Source organism: Gopherus flavomarginatus, chromosome 1, assembly GCF_025201925.1.
Source record: "Gopherus flavomarginatus isolate rGopFla2 chromosome 1, rGopFla2.mat.asm, whole genome shotgun sequence".
Taxonomy (NCBI): Eukaryota; Metazoa; Chordata; order Testudines; family Testudinidae; genus Gopherus; species Gopherus flavomarginatus.
The window spans coordinates 167,986,205-168,009,320 of NC_066617.1; the positions used below are offsets into that span (position 1 = coordinate 167,986,205).

General features: G+C 39.5%; 1 protein-coding gene across 1 annotated transcript in view; it reads right to left on the reverse strand.

Moving 5' to 3' along the window:
• SENP7 (SUMO specific peptidase 7) overlaps window positions 1-23,116 on the reverse strand; it is a 37,518-nt gene that overhangs the window by 12,592 nt on the left and 1,810 nt on the right. The window contains exons 2-5 of the mRNA XM_050961543.1: window positions 19,745-19,797; window positions 18,773-18,880; window positions 13,581-13,678; window positions 739-936 (exon numbers count right to left, since the gene is read on the reverse strand). Of these exons, the coding sequence (XP_050817500.1) occupies window positions 739-936; window positions 13,581-13,678; window positions 18,773-18,880; window positions 19,745-19,786 (446 nt within the window). The 5' untranslated portion in view covers window positions 19,787-19,797. The remainder of the gene's footprint in view (window positions 1-738; window positions 937-13,580; window positions 13,679-18,772; window positions 18,881-19,744; window positions 19,798-23,116) is intronic.

Below are 23,116 nucleotides of genomic sequence, written 5' to 3' on the forward strand. Positions count from 1 at the left end.
TCAAGCTCTGGTGTTTATGCTCTGCAGTTCCCATTGTGATTTCTTTCAGATGATTATAATGACGTACAGCCACAGCCTTTTCTGAATTTGGTCTGAATGACACTGTCTCTTAGCTATGCCCTGTAAACAGCTCCCTCTGCCTTCTCTTTCTATGAATTGATCCACCTGGGTCACTTTTCAGCATAGCATGTTGTGGTGTCTGATGTCTTTCTTTCCACTTCCTGTTCTGCTAAGAGGTACAAAGTCCTTCTCCAGGGAGCCTTGGTGTTTGCAGAGCAGATGTTAATTTTCCAGAGCTGGCACACAGGTGGTCTGTGATGAGAAATATGACTTGGAAGAGAGTCAAAATCAGATCCAGAAGAACCATCAGAAGAGGAAAGAATTGTAGATTTCTTCTTCTAGGGGGACAGTTAGATGTGAATGTGTTTTCTTTTCACCGAAGTGATGAAAAATACCCATCTCAGAGAGTCCAATAAGCTGGACCAGAATTAATCAAGCTCTAGCCACCAATTCATCAGAAATCCCAAAAGACTGTGGTTGGTACAGGCACACTCAAATTGTATGATCTAAAGTGACAGTCACAAGAGTAAGGCTTGTGATCAAGACAACAGGTAACATCTACAATGTAAAAAGGACTAGTTTCCCATAAAAAACAATTGCAAGCAAACGATTATGATTTTCAGCCAAATGAAGCAAAGATCCAGGACGTTAAGATTTAATCAGTATTGAACAACATACCTTTTGGATATAAAAAGGCTTTGGAGAGGAGGATTTAATATTTGCAATATCTCTAGGCTGGCAACGGATGATGAGGGCGGTCGATCTGATTGCAACTTGTCAACATCAGATAAATTAGCATCAGTTATAAGCTGGCTCTGTGTGTATTTTCTTCCTATTTCTGTCCTCAGGACATTCGTCAACATAACTTTGGGTTGCCTGCCATACAGACAATAAGACATAATAAATATAGTGCTGAAGTCTAGAGAAGATACATGAATTCAACAAAGTTTCTTTAAGGACTCTGTAGTCCCTGCAATAACACTTTTCATCTTGGCTAGGGGTGTATCTGCTCAGCTGATGACTTGCAAAATTGCTCTTTGTACAGATGGAGAGTCAAGACTGATTATCTTGGGTCACAGTATCCCTTCCAGGATTTTGCATTCTGGCATCAGTGACTAGCCCAAACACACCTGCATGTACAGGGGTAAATTTTTAGTGCAGCAAAATCTCCACACATGTGGTATCACCTCTATTAAAGTTCACAGAACTGTTGCTACCAGAGCCTCAAACTGCACTGCAACTGTAGATATGACCATCTTCAAGACAGATTGTACCAAAGGGCGAAAACAGGGGGTCATACTGTGACAACACTTAAAGGACAATACAGCATTTAGTGGTTCATGCACCAATTCAAAATGAAGTTTTGCAAGAAAATTATGCTATTACTATAGCCAAATATTTTGTCAGATTATCACTTTGATTTTTATGTCCCAACATTAAAAGTTTCTGGTCATCTACATTTGAGAAATTGTATGTAATTATAAATTACAAGGTCAGTTGAAGTTACTCTTAAAGTTGCTTACATGAGTTGTGCTACATGACAAAGTTTTTTGACACCCTAAATGACTGTTTCTTGGGAGCTGTTAGTCCTAGAACCCACAGGAGGAGAGGCAATTCCTGATTTAGTCCTAAATGGAGAACAGGATCTGAATATGGGTGAATATAGCTGAACCACTTGGTAATAGCAACCATAATATAATTAATTTTAAACAACCCGGTGGGGCGGGGGAGGAATGCACCACAGCAGCTCACCTCAATAGCATTTAATTTCAGAAAAGGGAACTACACAAAAATGAGGAAGCTAGTTAAACAGAAATTAAAAGGTAAAGACCCAAAGGTGAAATGCCTGAAAGCTGCATGGGAACTTTTTAAAGATACCATAATAGAAGCTCAAATTAAATGTATACTCCCCCAAATCAAAAAAACATACTGTAGTAAGAGGACCAAAAAAGTGCCACCATGACTAAAATTAAAAGAAGCCATTAGAGGCAAAAAAAAGGCATCCTTTAAAAACTGGAAGTTAAATCCTATTGAGGAAAATAGAAAGGAGCATAAACTCTGGTGTAAAAGTATAATTAGACAGGCCAAAAAAATTTTTTAAAGAGGAACTAGCCAAAGATTTAAAAAGTAACAGCAAACATTTTTTGAAGTACATCAGAAGCAGGAAGCCTGCTAAACAATCAGTGGGGCCACTGGACGATCAAGGTGCTAAAGGAGCACTCAAGGAAGAAAAGGCTATTGTGGAGAAACTAAATGAATTCTGTGTATTAGTCTTCACTGCAGAGGATGTGCGAGAGATTCCCCCACCTGAGACATTCTTTTTAGGTGACAAATATGAGCAATTGTCCCAGACTGAGGTGCCAGTGGTTTTGGAACAAATTGATAAATTAAACAGTAAGAAGTCTCCAGGCCCAGATGGTATTCACCCAAGAGTTCTGAAGGAACTCAAATATGAAATTGCTAAAGTACTAACTGAGATATGTAACCTATCACTTAAATTAACCTCTATGCCAGATAACTGGCGGATAGCTAATGTAACACCATTTTTTTTAAAAAGGCTCCAGAGGCAATCGTGCAATTACAGGCCAGAAAGCCTAACTTCAGAACCAGGCAAATTGGTTGAAACTATAGAAAAGAACAGAATTACCAGACACAGAGATGAACATGATATGTTGGGGAAGAGTCAACATGGCTTTTGCAAAGGGAAATCATGCCTCACTAATCTACTACAGTCTTTGAGGGGGTCCAACAAACATATGGACATGGGTGATCCAATGGATATAAGTCTACTTGGACTTTCAGAAAGCCTTGGACAATATCCCTAACCAAAGGCTCTTAAAGCAAAGTAAGCAGTCATGAGGTAAGAGGGAAGGTCATGGACCAATATCTGTTTAAATTATAGGAATAAATGGCCAGTTTCCACAATGGAGAGAGGTAAATAGTGGTGTCCCCCAGGTCTGTACTTGGACCAATATTGTTCAACATAGGAATAAATGATCTCAAAAAATGGGTAAACAGTGAGGTGGCAAAATTTGCAGATGATACAAAACTATTCAAGATAGTTAAGTACAAAGAAGATTGTGAAGCGTTACAAAGGGATCTCACAAAACTGGGTGACTGGGAAACAAAATAACAAATGAAAATCAATATTGATAAATGCAAAGTAATGCACATTGGAAAACATAATCCCAACTATACAAACAAAATGATGGGGGTCTAAATTAGCTGTTATGACTCAAGAAATGGATCTTGGAGTCACTGTGGATAGTTCTCTGAAAACATCCACTCAATATGCAGCAGCAGTCAAAAAAAAGTTAATGATAGGAGCCATTAGGAAAGGGATAAATAAGAGAAAATATCATAATGCCTCTATATAAATCCATGGTATGCTCACATCTGGAATACTGTATGCCGATCCAATCAACCCATCTCAAAAAAGATAGATTGGAACTGGAAAAGGTACAGAGTAGGGCAATAAAAATGATTAGAGGTATGAAACAGCTTCTGTACGAGGAGAGATTAAAAAGACTGGGACTTTTCAACTTGGACAGAGGTGACACAGAGGGAAATATAATCGAGGTCTATAAAATCTTGGAAGGAAGGAAGTACTTCTTCACACAACGCAGTCAACCTGTGGAACTCTTTGTCAGGGGATGTCGTTAAGGCCAACACTATAATAGGGATCAAAAAAGAACAAGATAAGTTCACGGAGGATAGGTCCATCAAACGCTATTAACCAGAATGGTCAGGGATGCAATGCCATGCTCTGAATGTCCCTAGTCTCTGTTTGCCAGAAGCTGGGAATGGATGACAGGGGATGGATCCCTTGATGATTGCCTGTTCTGTTCATTCCCTCTGAAGCACCTGGCATCAGCCACTGTCAGAGGTCAGGATACTTGGCTAGATGGACCATTGGTCTGACCCAGTATAGCCGTTCTTATGTGCTGCATTTGCTCTGCTAGATGAGACTGAAGTCTCTTTTGCACTGAACTGGTTCTGCAGCAAGGAATGCAAAACAGTAACTTCACTTAAGCCGCTTTAGTGATATATTTGCTATATGTTTTGTCATGAATAGATGGAACAATACATTTTTTTTAAACAGATAACAGTTAAGTTTGATTGTACAAAGACGTTGATCTTGAGAGGATAGTGAAATACACATCCTGATCTTAAGAGACTTGCATGGCAGAAATTGCTTCCTATGGAGACTGTATATATAAAGTGTGAAAGATGAAGACTAAAGAATTATACATACTATGGGAGGAACTGCTTTTATATAAAGAGAAACAGCTTTGTGCAAGTGAGAGATATGTGGCAGGCAGATACTATGAGGCTGAAAGAAGGTGTGAACATAAGAACCCATACGGAGTCAGACCAAAGGTCCGTCTAGCCCAGTATCCTGTCTCTTGACAGTGGCCAATGCCAGCTGCTTCAGAGGGAATGAACAAAACAGGTAATCATCAAGTGATCCCTCCTCTGTTGTCCATTCCCAGCTTCTGGCAAACAGAGGCTCAGGACACCATCCTGCTGATATAAAGACAGCCTACGTATTTCCTCCCCCTGCTCCAAGATATGTACCCTATATACCAGATGAGGATGCAGATAACCGACACTGCATTCGTAAACTTTAGCAGCAAATAAGCATCCACACTAATCTTGCAGACCAGGAGCAAGGAATCATTTCCCAGGTAAGCTTGTCAGTAACCAATTACAGGAGTTAAGTCTTTGTGATAAAGCAGTCACTACTTCACCCAATCCTGACAAATATTTCAATGAAATGCTTACAATGCCAGGCTAACAGGAAAACATTACACAACTTTTTCAAGAAACTCAGGTATTTCTACAAAAAAATTTCCAAAAGAACTAAGCAGACAAGAATCAAAAGCTTGAAGAATAAAAGCGCCCATTCTATGTACTCCAGAGCAAGTGCTGCTAAATGGATGCCAGTGAAGTCTCGTTTCAGGTCCTGATACAACTCTTTCAGAGGCAGGTATCCCTTCTGTAAAAAACTATTTTAAAAGCCTCATATATGCTTTAAGGGAAAATTAAGTTAATTGATCTGGTACACAAATAGTAAAGTGAACTTTACAGCACAGATAGTAATAATCAATTGTGCTATTTCATCACAGGATCTGAAAGTGGTTTATGACAATTAATAACGAAAGAAGGGTAAGTGATTTGAAAATGGGATTAGGAATCAAGAACTCCCTCTGTGGCCTTGGGGAAGTTGCTTGACCATATTCAGTCTTATTTTACCCATAAGTAAAATAGGAGGAATACAATGTACTTGCTTCACTGGGGTACTGGGAAGATTACTTAGTGGTTGTGGTGCATTCTAAGTATTAAACCACAGCACTCTTATTAAATTAGTATTTTCCCCATTTTATAGATGAATAAACTAAGGCATAGGGAGGTTAAGTGAATTAATGAAGATCACACGTTTGCTGGGAAGAAAAGCTAGGAATCTTTGTTCCATCCTGCTGCTCACATCTCTATACCAGAGTCTCTCCTGAATAACAGCAAAACCCTACAAGATACACACCTGCTTAATGATGAGTCCACATGTAAAATTACATTTTGAGACCTAACAATTATCCAGTTTTTAATCCATTTAATGTGTGCCATGTTGATTTTTATTGTTCTAGTTCTCAATCAAAATGCCATGTAATACCAAGTCAAATGCCATACATAAGTCTAATTATATTACATGAGCCAATCTTGTAAACTCACCAAAAAAAGGTATCAAGTTAGTCTGACAGGATCAATTTCCCATAAACCCATGGTAACTGGTATTTATAATTACCTTCCTGAATTCTTTGTTAATCAAATCCCATATCAGCATTCCATTATGTTGTCTTGGATCAATGTCAGGCTGACAAGCTTATAATTACCCAGGTCATCCCGCTTATCCTTTTTAAACATTGGCACAGTATTAGCTTTCTTCTAGTCTTCTGGAATTTCCCCAGTGATCCAAGACTTATTGAAAAATCAACATTAAGAACCCTGAAAGCTCCTTGGTCAGCTTTTAAAAAAAATGGATCTGCTGATTTAAAACTGTCTAACTTTAGTAGCTACTCTTTAACAGCCTCCTGAGCTACTACTGGAATGGAAAGCATTTCATTATCATCATAAGACAGGACTACATTTTCTGGCTTTCTTCCAAAATACAATACAGAAATATGTATTGAACTTTTCTGCCTTTTCTGCATAATTACTGACAATTCTGCCATTTCCATTTAACAATGGACCTATACCTTTTGTTCCTAATATACTTTAAAAACTGCTTACTGTCCTTAACTCTGCTAGCCATAGCTTTCTCCTTGTGTTTCGTTGCTTCCTTTATCAAAAATCTACATTTCTAGCTACTAGTTTATATTCACTGCTATCAACCTCCCCTTTTTTCCATTTGTTTTATGTAAAATCTGCTTTCACTTCCTGTCATGGGTTGTACCTCAAGGACTTCCCCATGGAGTGAGGGTGGGTCTCTTTCTCATCCCAGACATCCCTCTCTGGCTGTAGATGTCACTGTAGCACCAGTTTGGGATGAGGGATGCAGTCTCCTAGCTGTAAATCTTAGCGAGATAGCACCCCATCATCTGGGTTTAACTGCACTCCAAAAAAAAGGAAAAGGCAAACAAAATAATCCTGCAAACTACACAACAGTCTGGGCTCACCCTCCTGTTCCTCACAAGGAAAAAAGCAAATAGTCTATATGAAGGAGGCTGGATTCCTATCTTCTTGGGTATCTGAGAAGCCCAGACTGAGCTTCCTGGGCTCTAATGAAAACAAAAACAAAAGTTAAGTCTGTCTCTTTACCTCTCCAGAGGATCCAAGCAGCAGAGGATTTTCAGCAGCTTTCTAGGTAAGCAGCCTCTGTTCTGTGGGGCTACTTTAGCTCCACGTCCTTCTGAGTGCCACGCTCAGTTGAGCTTGGTCCTCCCTTTTAAGGGGCCATTTCTCCCCATGTGCAACAGGCCAGGTGCACCAGGTCAGGGCTAAGTGAGTCCAGAGGAGCTCTTTACCCCCACCACATCCCCGACCAGGGTGGGAACCTGTCCCAAACTTTTCCTTTAAGATAGGTATTTTTTTGGTGGTTGTTTTTGTTTCTTATTGCCTTCTTTCTCAGTTATGGCATTTTGGGTATTTAGTAAAATATTCTTAAACAGTTCCCAATTGACATTTACACCTTTCTACTGAAATTCTTTCTCCAGCTGATTTGGCCCGTAATTGTTATCAACTTTATGAAACTGGCCCTTTAAAGAACCAAATATATATTACTACCTTGGACTTTATTCTGTTTGCACACAACAAATGTAATTAAGTCATAAATCACTTGCATCACTAAGCAATCACTAGTTCTGCGATCAATGTCTGTCTGTCACAATGAGGTCTAATACAGAATTCCCCTGGGTTGGAGCAACTTGTTGAGTTAGGAAATTGTCTTCTATAATTTTTAAAAAGTCCCAGAACATGTTAGTATTGCCAGCATGCCGGAGGTCTGATGTATCACTCAGGAAATAGATAACGCCATTTTTGACATGGAGTGCTAGTCCACTTCCCCTTTTGCCCACTTCATCCTTCCTAAATTCCATTTATTTTAACATTTCAATTATAAGAATCTTCCCAACAGGTTTATACATCACCAACTAGGTCAAGATTATACTCTTAAATATGCAACTCCTCTAATTTATTATCCAGCCTCCTAGCACTCGTGAATATGCAATTAAATAATTTCTTACTGTATCCCTTGATTAATTTTGTTCTCAACATCTCAATTTTCTGTACAAATCCTGCTTAAAAAAAATTCTTGAAAAGCATAAATTAACTTCTGAACATTTGATGCCTCACTATATTACTAATCACTCTCTTATTAATGTGTCTGCAATGAATTTTTGGAAAAGTATTTAACCCTATGACTATGCACCTCTACCTCAAATATCAAGTGAAAGTAATTTGTGTAATGGATTCCAAAGGTCTCTATTTTCTTTAAGTTTCACAAAGTCACAATGGCCAGTTCAAGGTCTACTACAATACTCCAATAATGTTATCTGGCATGACAGAGAGAAGAAAGTAATCCTCACTGGAATATCAAATCACAACATAAGGGTTGCAATAACTCCAGTTTTTAAGTTGGATGTGGTGGAACAGAAAAGCTTCATTGCCTGCCAGTTGCTCCCTTGTATCTAAATGTTAAAGAAGGATGCATTCTGGAGCACCAAAGCCAGTGCAGACATTTATGCCTTTGGAGAGGCAGGAAAGTTAAGTTAGAATTTCTGTGAAGCATACTTCTTACCTACAACAGTTTGCAGCATTCAATACAGTAACTCCTCACTTAAAGTCGGCCCAGTTAACGTTGTTTCACTGCTGATCAATTAGAGAACATGCTCGTTTAAAGTTGCGCAATGCTCCCTTATAATGTTGTTTGGCAGCCGCCTGCTTTGTCCACAGCTTGCAGGAAGAGCAGCCTGCTGAAGCTAGCTAGTGGGAGCTTGGAACCAGGTGGAAGGGTGGTCCAGCAGCAACCCAGTCATCTCCCCTAAGTTCCCTGTGCGGCAGCCGCCCAGCAGGCTATCAATTGCCCAGCAGTTCATCTGTCCCTCCCCGCACTGCCCTGTGCTGCTCCTGCCTTGGAGCTGCTCCTGGAAGCCTCCTGTTTGCTGGTTAAGGGGGATAGGGAAGAGGGGTTCTAATGTCAGTGTGTCCCCCTCCCCCTACTCCTGCCCCCCATCTCCACAGAGCAGGGAAGAAGTGGGGGGAGATAGGGCTCAGGAAGGAAGGAGCTTGCTGGCAGCAGCTGCTGTCTCAACTTGCTGATCTTAAAAAGGCAATGTACTTAGAGTGGGGTCAGCGTACTGAAAGGGACAACACCTGTCTCTCACAAAAGGTGTGTGTCTGTCTCTCTCTCTGCCATGCTGTCTCCCCTCCCTCCATTCGTACTGCCTTGTAGAGTGAGAGGCTACATTAACAATGTGTTAACCCTTGAGGGCTCAGCTGAGTGCTAGTTCATCATTTAGCAGTAAGGCATTCCCTGGGAAATATCCCACCCTCTTCTACCCTCTAACTTCACCATCTCAACCAAGCTTCACAATCATCATTGCTGTGTACAGTATTAAATTGATTGTTTAAAACTTATAGAGAGTGTGTGTGTGTGAGAGTGAGAGAGAGAGAGAGATGTCTTTTGTCAGAGGAAAAAAATTTCCCTGGAACCTACCCTCCGCCTCTGCCCATTTACATTAATTCTTCTGGGGAAATTGGATTTGCTTAACATCGTTTCACTTGAAGTAGCATTTTTCAGGAACATAACTACAACATTAAGCAAGTAGTTACTGCACATAAATGCAGGGCTAACTGATCACCAAAGAAATCTTTGTGGTCACTTACACATTGAGTAAAAGATGCAGAATCACCTGACATACTTTGACATTAAGCATTTCCTTAAACTATAGCTTCTTCTTCAAAAGTTTGCACTTCTAGAACCTTTTCCTTCCAAGAAACCACTTCATATATGAGTTTATTCTAAATACCAACCATGAGATAGAGGATTATCCTAATTCTGTAATCCGCAAACTAGAAATAACTGGAATTATCTAATTGTTTAAATTATGTAGATTTAATTGCACCATGAAATGAAAATACTTAATTTCTGTCACTAACACTGAATCTAAGAATTCTTAACATTCAGCTTTGTTAAATACTCTTATTCCTTCTGCATGTGATTTCTCAGACATGTTCTTTAACATACATAGCTATCCAGTTGCTACAGAGCAGATGTTTTCTATGCAATTCACTACTAACCTCTGAGGCAAACCAAAACATACCAGTGACAAAAAAGGTTATCAGTATAAAGATTCCGTAAATCACACCACCTCACACATTCACTCACTTAAGAAGTCTGAGAACATGCTTGTATCTAACTTCTCAGTACTTACTGCTAATCATGTTGGTTGGCTTTGTTTTCCTTTGACAGCTGACAAAAACAACTTATTTATGATCTGTCAGAGATCCCATAGTGATGTATATATTTGAAAGGTGACCTGGAAACCAATTTGGGGGGAAAAAAAGCCACAATGGCAGCAGGTGCTGAAATAAGAATCTGTACTTAAAGAGTAACAGTCTTCATCTAAGGATCTCAAAGAATTTAATTGGCACAGTGTCATGGTATAATTCCCCACTCTGAACCTTAGCATCCAAAAGATGGGGTACCAGCATGAATTCCTCTAAGCTCAATTACCAGCTTAGAACCTGTAGCGCTGCCACCAACCAGGAATTCCAGTGCCTGGCACACTCTGGTCCCCACAAAACCTTGCCCGGGGACCCCCAAGACCCACCCTCTGGATCTTAACACAAGGAAAGTAAACCCTTTCCCTCCCCGTTGCCTCTCCCAGGCTTCCCCTCCCTGGGTTACCCTGGAAGATCACTGTGATTCAGATTCCTTAAATTTTATAACAGACAGGAAAATTCACCTTCCCCCCTCCTTCTCTCTCCCCCTCCCAGACTCTCCCTGAGAGAGAAAGTAATCCTAACACAGAGAGAAATTAACCTCTCTCTCCCTCTTCCCTCCTTTCTCCTCACCAATTCCCTGGTGGATCCAGACCCAGTCCCCTGGGGTCTCACCAGAATAAAAAAAACAAATCAGGTTCTTAAACAAGAAAAGCTTTTAATTAAAGAAAGAGAAAAAACAGTAAAAATTACCTTTGTAAATTTAAGATGGAATATGTTACAGGGTCTTTCAGCTATAGACACTGGGAATACCCTCCCAGCCTAAGTATACAAGTACAAATTAAAATCCTTTCAGCAAAATACGAATTTGAACTCCTTCCAGCCAAATACACATTTGAACTACTCCCAGCCAAATACACATTTGCAAATAAAGAAAACAAACATAAGCCTAACTCGCCTTATCACCTAGGACTTACTATTTTGAATCTATAAGAACCTGTATCAGGGAGATTGGAGAGAAACCTGGTTGCACGTCTGGTCACTCTCAGAACCCAGAGAGAACAACCACCAAATTCTAACAGCACACACAAAAACTTCCCTCCCTCAAGATTTGAAAGTATCCTGTCCCCTGACTGGTCCTCTGGTCAGGTGACAGCCTGGCTCACTGATCTTGTTAACCCTTTACAGGCAAGAGAGACATGAAGTACTTCTGTTCTATTAACTCTTAACTACCCGTTTATGACACACAGATTCACAGATAATAAAGCCACAAAGAACCACTGTGATCATCTAATCTAACCTCCTGTATAACACAGGTCAAAGAATGTCCTGACTTAGGCTACACTTATTGGGGATTTATGCTGCTGCGATCGATGCAGTGGGGATCGATTTAGCAGGTCCAGTGAAGACCAGCTAAATCAACTGCACAGCACTCTTCAGTTCACTCCAGTACTCCACTGGAACAAGAAGAGTAAGGCAAGTCAATGGGGGAGTCTCCCACTGGCGCAGCATGGTGGTGACACCAGAACAAGTCAACCTAAGCTACATTGGCTCCAGCTATGTTATTCACGTAACTGGAGTGTAACTTAGGTCGCCTTACCCCCATAGTGTAGACAAGGCCTCAATTACCTGTTAGATTTGTACTCCTAGTTTGATGTTGCCATCCAACTTTGTGAGAAATCTTACAACAAAGTAAAGCTTGTAATTAGGACTGTTAAGTAATTAAAAAAATTAATTGCAATTAATTGCGCTGTTAAACAGTAATAGAATGCCATTTATTTAAATATTTTTTGATGTCTTCTACTTTTTCAAATAAATTGATTTAATTACAACACAGAATACGTGTATAGTGCTCACTTTATATGTGTTTATTACAAATACAGTATTTGCACTGTAAAAAAGAAATAGTATTTTTCAATTCACTTAATACAAGTACTGTAGTGCAATCTCTTTATCATGAAAGTTAAACTTACAAATGTAGAATTATGAACAAAAAAAACAGCATTCAAAAACAAAACAATATAAAACTTTAGAGCCTACAAGTCCACTCAGTCCTACTTCAGCCAATCGCTCAGACAAACAAGTTTGGTTACAATTTGCAGGAGATAATGCTGCCCACTTCTTGTTTACAATGTCGCCTGAAAGTGAGAACAAGCATTCGCATGACACTGTTGTAGTCAGCATCGCAAGATATTTACATGCCAGATGTGCTAAAGATTCATATGACCCTTCATGTTTCAACCACCATTCCACAGGACATGCGTCCATGCTGATGACAGGTTCTGCTCGATAACGATCATAAGCAAAGTGGACCGACACATGTTCATTTTCATCGTCTGAGTCAGATGCCACCAGCAGAAGGCTGATTTTTTTTTTTGGTTGTTCAGGTTCTATAGTTTCTGCATCCAAGCGTTGCTCTTTCAAGATTTCTGAAAGCATGCTCCACACCTCAGCCCTCTTAGATTTTGGATGGCACTTCAGATTCTTAAACCTTAGGTCGAGTATTGCAGCTATCTTTAGAAATCTCACATTAGTACTTTCTTAGTGATTTGTCAAAACTGCTGTGAAAGTGTTCTGAAAACGAACATGTGCTGGTTCATCAACCGAGACTGCTATAACATGAAATGTATGGCAGAATACAGGTAAAACAGAACAGGAGACATACAATTCTCCCCCAAGGAGTTCAGTCACAAATTTAATTAACGCATTTTTTTTTTTAAAACGAGTATCATCAACATGAAAGCATGTCCCCTGGAATAGTGGCCGAAGCATGAAGGAGCATATGAATGTTTAGCATATCTGGTACATAAGTATCTTGCAACGCCAGCTACAGCAGTGCCATTTGAATGTCTGTTCTCACTTTCAGGTGACATTATAAATAAGAAGCAAGCAGCAGTATGTCCCATAAATGTAAACAAACTTGTTTGTCTTAGCGATTGACTGAACAAGAAGTAGGACTGAATGGACTTGTAGGCTCTAAAGTTTTATACTGTTTTGTTTTTTAGTGCAGTTATGTAACAAAAAAAATCTACATTTATAAGTTGCACTTTCACAATAGAGAGATTGCACTACAGTACTTGTATGAGATGAATTGAAAAATACTATTTCTTTTATCATTTTTACAGTGCAAATATTTGTAATAAAAATAATATAAAGTGAACACTGTACACTTCGTATTATGTTGTAATTGAAATCAATATATTCAAAAATTTAGAAAAAGATCAAAAATATTTAATAAATTTCAGTTGGTATTCTATTGTTTAATAGTGTGATTAATTATGATTTTTTTAAATTGATTCATTTTTAATTTTGTGAGTTAACGACAATTAATCGTCAGTCCTACTGACGATTAATTGTAATCTATTTATGAATTTATAATACCATACGATTACTACATGAACACATCCCTAGCCATTAGTCTCCATTTGGGCTTTCTAAACAGTTATGAAAGCAGCATTTGTATTCTCCTAATAATTGCGTAGAAAATAAGGATACCTGTGTTCAAGAAAGGTTTGTTAACACTCAGAATAGGTAAAACATTATAATGTAAAATGAGCTAGTTTTGATGTGAGACATCTTACCCAATTGTTGGTCCTTCGCCAATTAAGCTGGGTCTGTCGAAGTCCCTTTGTCTTTTCCACTGTGGATAAGTCTCTTGATTTCTTGCCCTTAATTTCCACTGCAATTTTAAAAAAAGGTCTAATAATGAAGAAGTTTTAAAGATGAAATGATGGTTAATGTATGGGGAAGAGGTAAGGATAGGTGGAAGAGTGATGAGAAGGACAGAGCTTGAAAGAACATAACTGCTTACGTAGTATAAAAGGCCAGCAAAGAAAACCAGACATTCAATTCAAAGAATATAAAGTATTGAAACCACTATGATTTCCAGCATTTGTATGAATAGCACCAACCAGGTGTCAATCTGCCCTTTCCCTAAGAAATTTGACTGTTTGTGCAGGACAACCAGATTATTAACTTTTACTTAAGAAAAGAGCACATGTGCTTTTGCAGTGGGTTTGTTCAATATCAATCATGAGCCAGTAAGACATCTGCCTAGCTTAATTCCCTTAACAAGTGACTTAATTTGACATATGACAGTGATACTCAGACTGTGGCCCTCAAGTCGCAAGTGGCTCTTTAATGTGCCTCCTGCTGCTCTTTGCAGCACAGGATATTAAAACACTGTGTGATTTAATTATTAACCAGTCTAAGTTATTAACCAACCAGGATGCTTTTTAATATGCAATTAACCAATTAAGTTATCAACTTTCACCAAGTTATTAACTTATTTGCTCTGAGAATAATATATATAAAAACTAAAAATTTCCCTGTCATTCATACTACTGTGGCTCTTTTGGATAATGCTGATCGCTAAATTAGCTCCTGAACCACTGAGGTCTGAGTATCATTGATCTAAGTGAATCAACCAAATCTTCACTTTAAGATCTGAATGCTCTGTAATGTTAAAAACTATAGCTGTTAGACTGCCTCCAGGATGGGTGGCATGGCAGAACCCTGTTTCACAACACAATGGTGAGACACAATTGTTACTAATGTCCTAAACCATCAGTTCCTTTTGACCAGTAATTAGTAACTACAGAAACTATAGAAACCAAATGAGTTCTCCAAAGCCAGAGACAGTCTTTATGTCCTTCCTGTCCCCTCTATTTTCGGGAGAGCTGAAGATATAAAGGAGCATATATCAGCTTTCAGAGAGAGAGAAAGAGAGAGAGACTGACCAGAACATATAAATTGATGCCAGTGGATCAGCACCGTTGAAAGCACACAAGCAAACTGGGCCTCACTCACTTCTGCAGTTAAAGGCTTCGATGGGGAGACAAATGGAAATCTGAAGATTACACACACACACACGCACACAAATCAACTAAGTTTGGGTTATGCCCCAAAGAAAGTATCCATCCCCACTCCAAAATCCTGAGGGCTTGCCTTATGCATAGTGGTGTGGATCATGGTGGATTGCCCCCAAAACTGTGAAAGGCTGGTGGCAAAAAACTGTTCTGCAGGTCCACCCAAAAACAGTAAGGCTGGCTCTGCCAACTACAGCAGGTAACTCTGTCTCTACCACCATCAGGGAACAATGGGACATTATTTGTTGCCAGTGTGGTACAGATCTGTCTAATGGAATTCCACTGAAAGCTTCAACGATGATCTCTCTCACCGATATCTAATAAGGAAGAAAACTAGCAGGCAACACTGTGAAGTACATCTCCAAGATGGACATTGGCTCCTACATGCAGATGAAACATAAATCTGTTTAATCATGAGAGCTGAATTTAAAAAATATAAGAAGAAATAAGCAAAAAACCCTGAGAGATCAGAAGGGGCCAAACACAAATAAAGGACTTAAAACACAGAGCCGTCAGTAAATAAATAGCAGGTAAGAAATGAGGCTGGTGGAAACGGATGCTGTAATAGCAGGAAGCCAAACTTTAATTATTTTAAAGGACACTCGGTCCAAGCAATTAATTTTGTTAAAGTGTAGGGAACTGATCTGCCAATTTCCCTATCAGGAAGAGAAGTGATGTTGGCTACCACAGTTGACATGCTTCTGACTTAAGTCTTAACATAACTTAAGGTTCAACTCAGTTGATGACTAATAATGCAAAATATGATAGTCATGCAGCCTCCCAGAGGCTGTGAATTAGTGTGCCTTAGCGTGATCCAGTGGCTGGAGCACTAGACCAAAGGTCAAGAGACATGAGTTCTATTCCCAGCTCCCGCACTGTGACCTGCTGTGTGACCTTGGACAACCCATTTTACAAATGCACCTCCATTTCTATCTGTAGAATGGGTTGATATTTACACAGCTTTGTAAAACATTTCAAAGTAATCTTGTGCGTTGCACTCCCTTAAGGTTAAACAGTGTTATTATTAAAGGGAGCAAACACCCAAGTGACTGCAAGGCCCAGAATGAAGCTCTCAGATGTATAGGCTGAAAGGAACATAGGGAAACTGCAGAAAGCTAAGAACTGTCCAGATTAGAAGTTGAGGTGTTTCTTAAAGGTGGAGCTAGATGGACATCAAGAAGGAGATAATCCAACACCCAAATTGCAATGACAGAGCAAGTCTTGCTACAATTACTTTCCACAATAACTGTGAGGGTATTGGGCAGTGCAGCCGTGAGAGAGGGAGGTAGCTGGAGAGAATCACATGCCTTATTCCTAGCTTCTGAGCAGTGTTGAAACGCCCCAGGGAAAAGTACTGAATGGTGTTATGCACAGCGTAACAAGAATGTCAAAACCCAGGAGCAAGTAAATGCAGAGGTTATGCCTACAGCAACAGAGATGAAGATAATGGGGATCCGGAAGCCATAAATACATACAAGAACAACAAGCTGATAGAGCAGCGATGTTTAAAAATTAGTCCATAAGTGTATACACCTGTACCCCGACATAACGCGACCCAATATAACACGAATTCTGATACAATGTGGTAAAGCAGCGCTCAGAGCAGGGGGGCTGTGCACTCTGGCAGATCAAAGCAAGTTCGATATAACGCGGTTTTATCTATAATGCAGTAAGACTTTTTGGCTCCTGAGGACAGCGTTCTATTGGGGTAGAGGTGTATATACTGCAACCTCAGACTCAGTAGCACTCAAAATTACATAGTAAGTACAGAGATCAAGGAGCCAAGGGCACTGATAAGAGTGTACCACAGAGTAACAAGGCAGTTTACTAGTGAGAAGCCTGTTGCTTCCGAGCACTCTGATCCCAGTTACACACAGGAACACAGATCAAAGAGGGACAAGAGGATCTTCAAGATTTATTTTTAACAGCTACATAGATAAACATGTTAGCAATTAGAAGAAGGTTAGGTTTAGTACATTCAGCAAGTGGGGAATACTAAACCTCTTCATAGACAGATCTTTCCTGAACATACTCTTCTGACACGAAGCTTATAAAAAGCTAAGCAGCTGATTCTACAAGATTGTAGGTCACTTGAAGAGAATCTGTATTTTGCACCAAGCCAAACCCTCCCCTGCCCCCAGATTAAGAATATTTTGTTAGGAAATAGACAGTCACCACCTGATTACCTAAACTGTATGTTCCCCGTGCCTTCCCCTCCATCTGTGTTGTCTTTAAGAGTGTAAAGGGCAGTTTTTTACAAGCACCTAATGGATTCAGGAGCAGTGACTTTCAATGGGACTTGTGCTCAAAAGTCCTTTATGTTCTTTTGAAAGCTTCAGCCTAAGCTCTTCGGGGCAGAGCCTATGCCATCATTTCTGTTTGCACAGCAGCTAGCATACTGTGGGCATGATCAGAAATGACGTTTCAGTGGTGAGTTAAAATACTACTTAATAGCACCATAATACACTCCTGACATCAAGCATCTTTATATCTCATTTAATGAATTTTGAAAGTAAATTACTTGTTAATTATTTGTTTCTTCAATTCACGGAGAAGATTAAGACAGTCTTTAATAAGGAATCTTTTCAGCAAAAGAAGACTGTCTAGGCATGCATGAGTCTTAATATCAAAATTACAATGTTGCCAACTCTCACAATTTTATCTTAAGGCTCACACTATTTCATGTTTTTCTTTAAGTCCCATCTCTGGGAGTCCAGAATCTCAGTTTTCATTTTTTTTTTTAAAGTAAGTTTCTAATCCACATGGTTGCAGAGAAAAGCTTCACAACATGACATCAGTTTAACTCCGTGGTTCCCAAACTGGGTTCGTGAACCCCTGGAGGTTTGCAAAATGTCACAGGGGGTTCTCAGGAAAAAATTCCCTAATGGCAGACAGAGTTGTCCCTAGGGACTCCGGGCAGCACTGGGCCAGCAGCCCGGAGCCCCTGGACTTCCAAGAGCTAAGCAGATCAAAGCAACCATATCTATTACACTGAAGAGATTTAAACTTCAAGACTCCTTAGAAGAAATGAAATGAGAGGTGGATACTTTTTGCTGTTTTTAAAATTTAATAGGCAACTAGTATTGTTTTTTAAATTATTATGAAGAACAAGTTTAAGCTTTGTTGTAACGTGCAATGTTTGCCTAGACTGCTTGAGACCCGAATGCTTGTGTACGAGGAACTCTTTGACTTCTTAAATACCTTCATGCTGTTTCACATCTGATACTCCTGGATGAAACATAGGAGCCTTGTCCTATAACAGGTTTATTCAAAGAGATACAAGCTACAAAAATGAGATCTTAGAAAAGTGTTACCGTTTTCATAATGTAATAAAAATACTGTAATGATACATAATAATTAATAATAAATAGTGTGTAATAAGCATGTCATAAAAACAAATTTTATATTTCCAAAATCGATGCTTTTATAATTTATGCCCAGGTAATGGAGAAAATCCCTGGAAATATTCATTTGTAGGAGGGGGTTCGCGAGACTTGACATTTTTAATGAAAGGGGTTCACAGGTTGCGAAAGTTTGGGAACCTCTGGTTTAACCTGAAAACTCAGAAATCAGAAGACAAAATGAACCCCAAATGTATATATTTTTTTTAAATTATTTTTAAGATAATCTCATGGCGGGGGGGAGGGGTGTGTTTCAAGCCAGGCTCATGATTTTTGAACATGTGGGGCCGGCAATATTGCAATCAGGTCCTCATACTGCAATCTGAGCCTCTATCTCGTTAATGACAGCCTCACCCCACCCACACTCCTGCAGTTGAGACCTTGTTTTGATAGATGGAAAACAGTGCTCCATTTCAGAACAAACAAGAAAAGTACAATGGGTTCCTAACACGTTTCATTTTGAAAAGTTTCAAATAAAACAGATTTTAAGTAGCTTCTACTTACCTCTTGTAAAGGGCAGTCCCATTGGTGGGAGTCTGTGAGCCTTGACAAAGGGGACTGAACATGGACATCCTCTGACTTTGTGTTTGGTTTCTTCTTTGGTATGCGAAACTGGAAGTAGAGAATGTTAGCTTTACATTAATTATCAGTTAAAATTAAATGATTCAGCTCTCCCCTAGCACTGTGAATTCATGTATTTTCACTCTTCTCACTCCTCAGGCCCAGTTAAGAACATGGAAAAAGAGAAATATCGACTGTAACTTGAATTTCAAGGTAGTATTTATGGTTCCCTATTCCTGGTTTGTCTTTCCTATCACACTAGAAAATTAATTTTAAAACTTAATAGACTGGGCGGTGGGAAGTGGAGACAAAAACAAACAAACAAAAAATCCTGAGTTAAATTCATTAATTACTCCATGCATATGCCTTCAGGATAAAAATAGATCCACCCTCCACTTGTAACTTTCTCTTCTTTTCTGATTCACTTACATCCAATTCTAATCTTAGCATGTCAGTTTCATGGAAAGATAAAGAGAAAAGAGAAAGAATACAACTTTCAAAGAAATCAACCTCCATTTTCTCAAAAGTAGTAGTTTTTAAAATCCCCTCTCAAGAACAATAAAACCCCAAAACAATACTTCTGAGTTGACAACCAACATCTACATATCATAAAGGACCATTGGCTGGGAACCACTGCCACAGGGAGCTGAGGGGCTCCATGCCTGCAGACGCTCCAGGTAAATAAAACGACAATGTATTAGATATTCAATTCAATTATTCCATGGAGTTTAAAATCATCAAATTCTGGTGTAGACCAGTTTATAAGTCGACCCTCACTCTTTTGATGCATCACTTTTTTACCAAAAATATTTGGCTTATGAACAAGTTTATACAGTATATTTGCAATTTCTGGAATTTTTGCAAGTACATAATGCCAGGACTGCAGAATTTTCTTATAAACAATACAAAACTTACTTTCAGATGACTTGATGCAGAAGTTTTTCCATTTCCTTCCATAACTGTCGCTACTGTAAATGGATACAAAATCAACTTAGTAATTTGTACTTTACTTGTTCAGAGTTTATAAACGTTAACCAATTAATTCTTTCAATTAAAGACTGTCCCCCTTGGGACAGATAGAGGTAAGCATTCCTAGGAATTAAAATAACCTACTTGCCTCTAATGAGTTTAAAGCTTTCCCTGCCCACTAGGTGGGGGAAAGTCAATTATATTAACTTCTCCAGAACCTCAGATTTCATTAAATACAAGTTTCTAGTCTTCAGAATTGCTAACGTAAATTTATTCAGTGTAGTTTTCCTAAGTGCTCACCACTGCTGCAGCTTAGAGCCTTCTCAAGTTCAAAGACTTATTTTGATGGCTGCTATTCTGTAGCTCTGAAACTGATCAAAGTCAGGTGTATCATTCTGCTGTTGCATGCAATTGCTTTGAGCAACAGAAGAAACAGGCACTGCACTTAATCATTGCAGACACCTATATGCTGAAAGAAGCTCTGGGAGGACTAACAGAGAGAAAGCTCTTTCTCCTTTCTAGACACCTACTAACCAAGGCAGATACGAGAGACAGAGCACCACTCAGGCAGGGTTCAAGGACTGTGTCCAAGCAGGAATTCTAGCAGCTCGTTGGGAACTGGAGTCCTCACCAGCATTTGGGCCCAGACAGCAAGGCATCTTCTGTTTTATACCTTGTAGCCAGAGGAGGAGATTTCATAAGCCTTTGAGTCCTGATTAACCCCATTTTACAGACTGTGAAAATGAGGCACAGAAAGCAACCTACCCCAGACTATGAGGGAGTTGAGTGACAGAACTAAGATTGTAACTCAAGAATTTCTGGCAGAAAGAACTTCTACAAAACTCTTCCTCACAGGGAAGAATATAGCTTGAGACCTCACTGAACTCAGTGGGAAATTATTCTTTTATACATATTCTACACATCTCCTATATGACACCTTAATGACTTATATCCAGCATGAAGCCTCCCCACCAAAAAATTCTCCTGATCTAACTGGCTTTTTTTTTATGTGAGTATGTCTGGCAAATGGCAGTTCTAATTGATGGGGAAACTACTCTGCTCACTAGAACTATAGAATTCCTGTCTATGAGAAGTGTTTATTTAAGACCGAGTTCTACTTAATAAATTAATTGTACTATAAGTCTATTGAGACCTTTCATATTCCATCTTTCCGTCTTTTAGAAGGGTATTACAACCTAAGAATTTTCTAATTGATTGTTGTTATTGTTGCTCATGTTTTCCTTGTGAGGACAATGTGGCCTAGTAGACTAAAAATAAGAATAGTAGCTCCACAACTTTAGTGCTCGCTCTGATATCTACTGTTTGGTCTTAGAAAAAGTCACTTAATCTGTATACCTTAGTTGCTTCAGATACAAAATTGGAGGGACTGCAAAGATTAATGCATCTAAAACCCTTGGGGGGATGTGAAGTACTATAGAGGCAATATGTGAAACAGACTTTTATGTTTTTAAAGGGTATTGAGTTCTTCACTAATAAAAGTATTGTTGCTTAATTTATTGAGCTGCTCCACAAATTGAAGAATTAGACCACGAACATGCTGGGAAAACTCATGCCTAAAGCCCCAGAACAGCAAGATACTTAGATACATACCTAACTTTAAGAATGTCAATACTCCCATTGGGCCTACACAGGCTTAAAGTTAGGCACAGGCTTATGTACCTTGCTGAAATGGGAATTAATAGAGGAGCACAGCTATGTAGTTGAGGCACTGCACTGAAACTCCAATTCTCACCCAGACTCACTGCAAGACTCTGTCTACACACAAACTTGCAGCAATTTAGGTGCTTTTAAACTTAGATAAACCACATTCTCATTTCAGTTTAAGAGTGGCTTCTGCTAATTCAGCTTGTTAGTAAGGAATCTAACCTGATCTACACTGATATTACATATACAAAAATGATGTTAAAAGAACATTATTAAAGTTGCAAAGTTAAGCATTCAAAAGTTAAGAAATGTCCTTTTATGCATATTCTTTATGATACAGTCTTTAATTACATGATTTCCACAGGATACCTGACTCAGTGCACAAAATTGATGGCCCTCTACTCAATATTTTGTTTTCTCCTCACTATTCAATGTGGCCAGCCCCATGCCTTATTTACTGCTCACTATTCAGACCCTGCTCTGAAGATAGAATTATTAATTTTCTCATGGGCTTTTCCATAGAAGTCACAACTACAGCATCTGAGTGCTTCACAAACCTTATTTTCATAATACTCCTGTTTGATGGAGCAGTATTATCCCCATTCCACAGATGGGGAACAGAGGCACTGAGAGATTAAGGTAAAAAATATCCATTAATTATAGGTGCTGAATCAGGCTATGTCTTCACTAGAAGACAGCTATAGTGCTTCAGCGTATACTCTCACTAGAGTGACAGGAGGGGTTGTCCCGTCATTGTAGTTAATCCAGCTCCCCAAGAGGCAGTAGCAAGGTTGGCAGAAGAATTCTTCTATCAACCTAGTGCTGTCTACACCAACGGCTAAGTTGACTTGGCTAAGTTGCTCAGCTGCACGAATTTTTCACACCCCTGAGAAATGTAGCTGGGTCAACCTAACTTTTTAGTACATACCTAGCCTTAGAGAGACAATTTTTCAGAGTACTTTGCAATATAACACTTTGTATGTTCAAAATACAGTTCCCATTGACTTCAGTTGCAGCTGTGACTGCTCAGCACTCCTGCAAATCAGACCCCAGTCTCAAGTTGGGCACCCAGAAAAAGATGAAACACACATACAGTGATAAAGTACTCCGGAGGGAATTCTGCACCAATGCACATGCACAGAGTTTATGTCCCCTGCAGATTTCTTTGCCCCTTCCTCTTTGGTATCCCCACAACACCCAGACACCCCACCGCTGAGTCCTAACCACCTTCATCTGGACTCCCCTGTAGGGTCCCATTACCATTGTATCCCGATCCCTCCTGCACCCAGATCCGCCACTGAGCCACCCACACCCAGACTGTCCCGCCCAGAACCCTAGCAACCCACACCTGGATCCCCCTACATTAAGCCTCTCCACACTTGAATCCTGACTTCCTGAGCCTGCCTGCCCACACCTGGTGCACCTGGCAGGGAAGTGCACTGGGGTGTTTCTGGGGCGGACCCAATCCTTGCGCTATGTCAGGGTTGTGTGCAGCCTCACCGCTGAGTCCATGTCCTCCCATGATCTCCCACCTCTATACAGCCAGTGGCCTATGCTCCCCTGTGCCACGCTGGAGCCTCCATATTTATTTGACAAATAAAATGTGTGGTATTTTGCACAATTTTAAAATATTGTGCACAGTATTTTTAATTT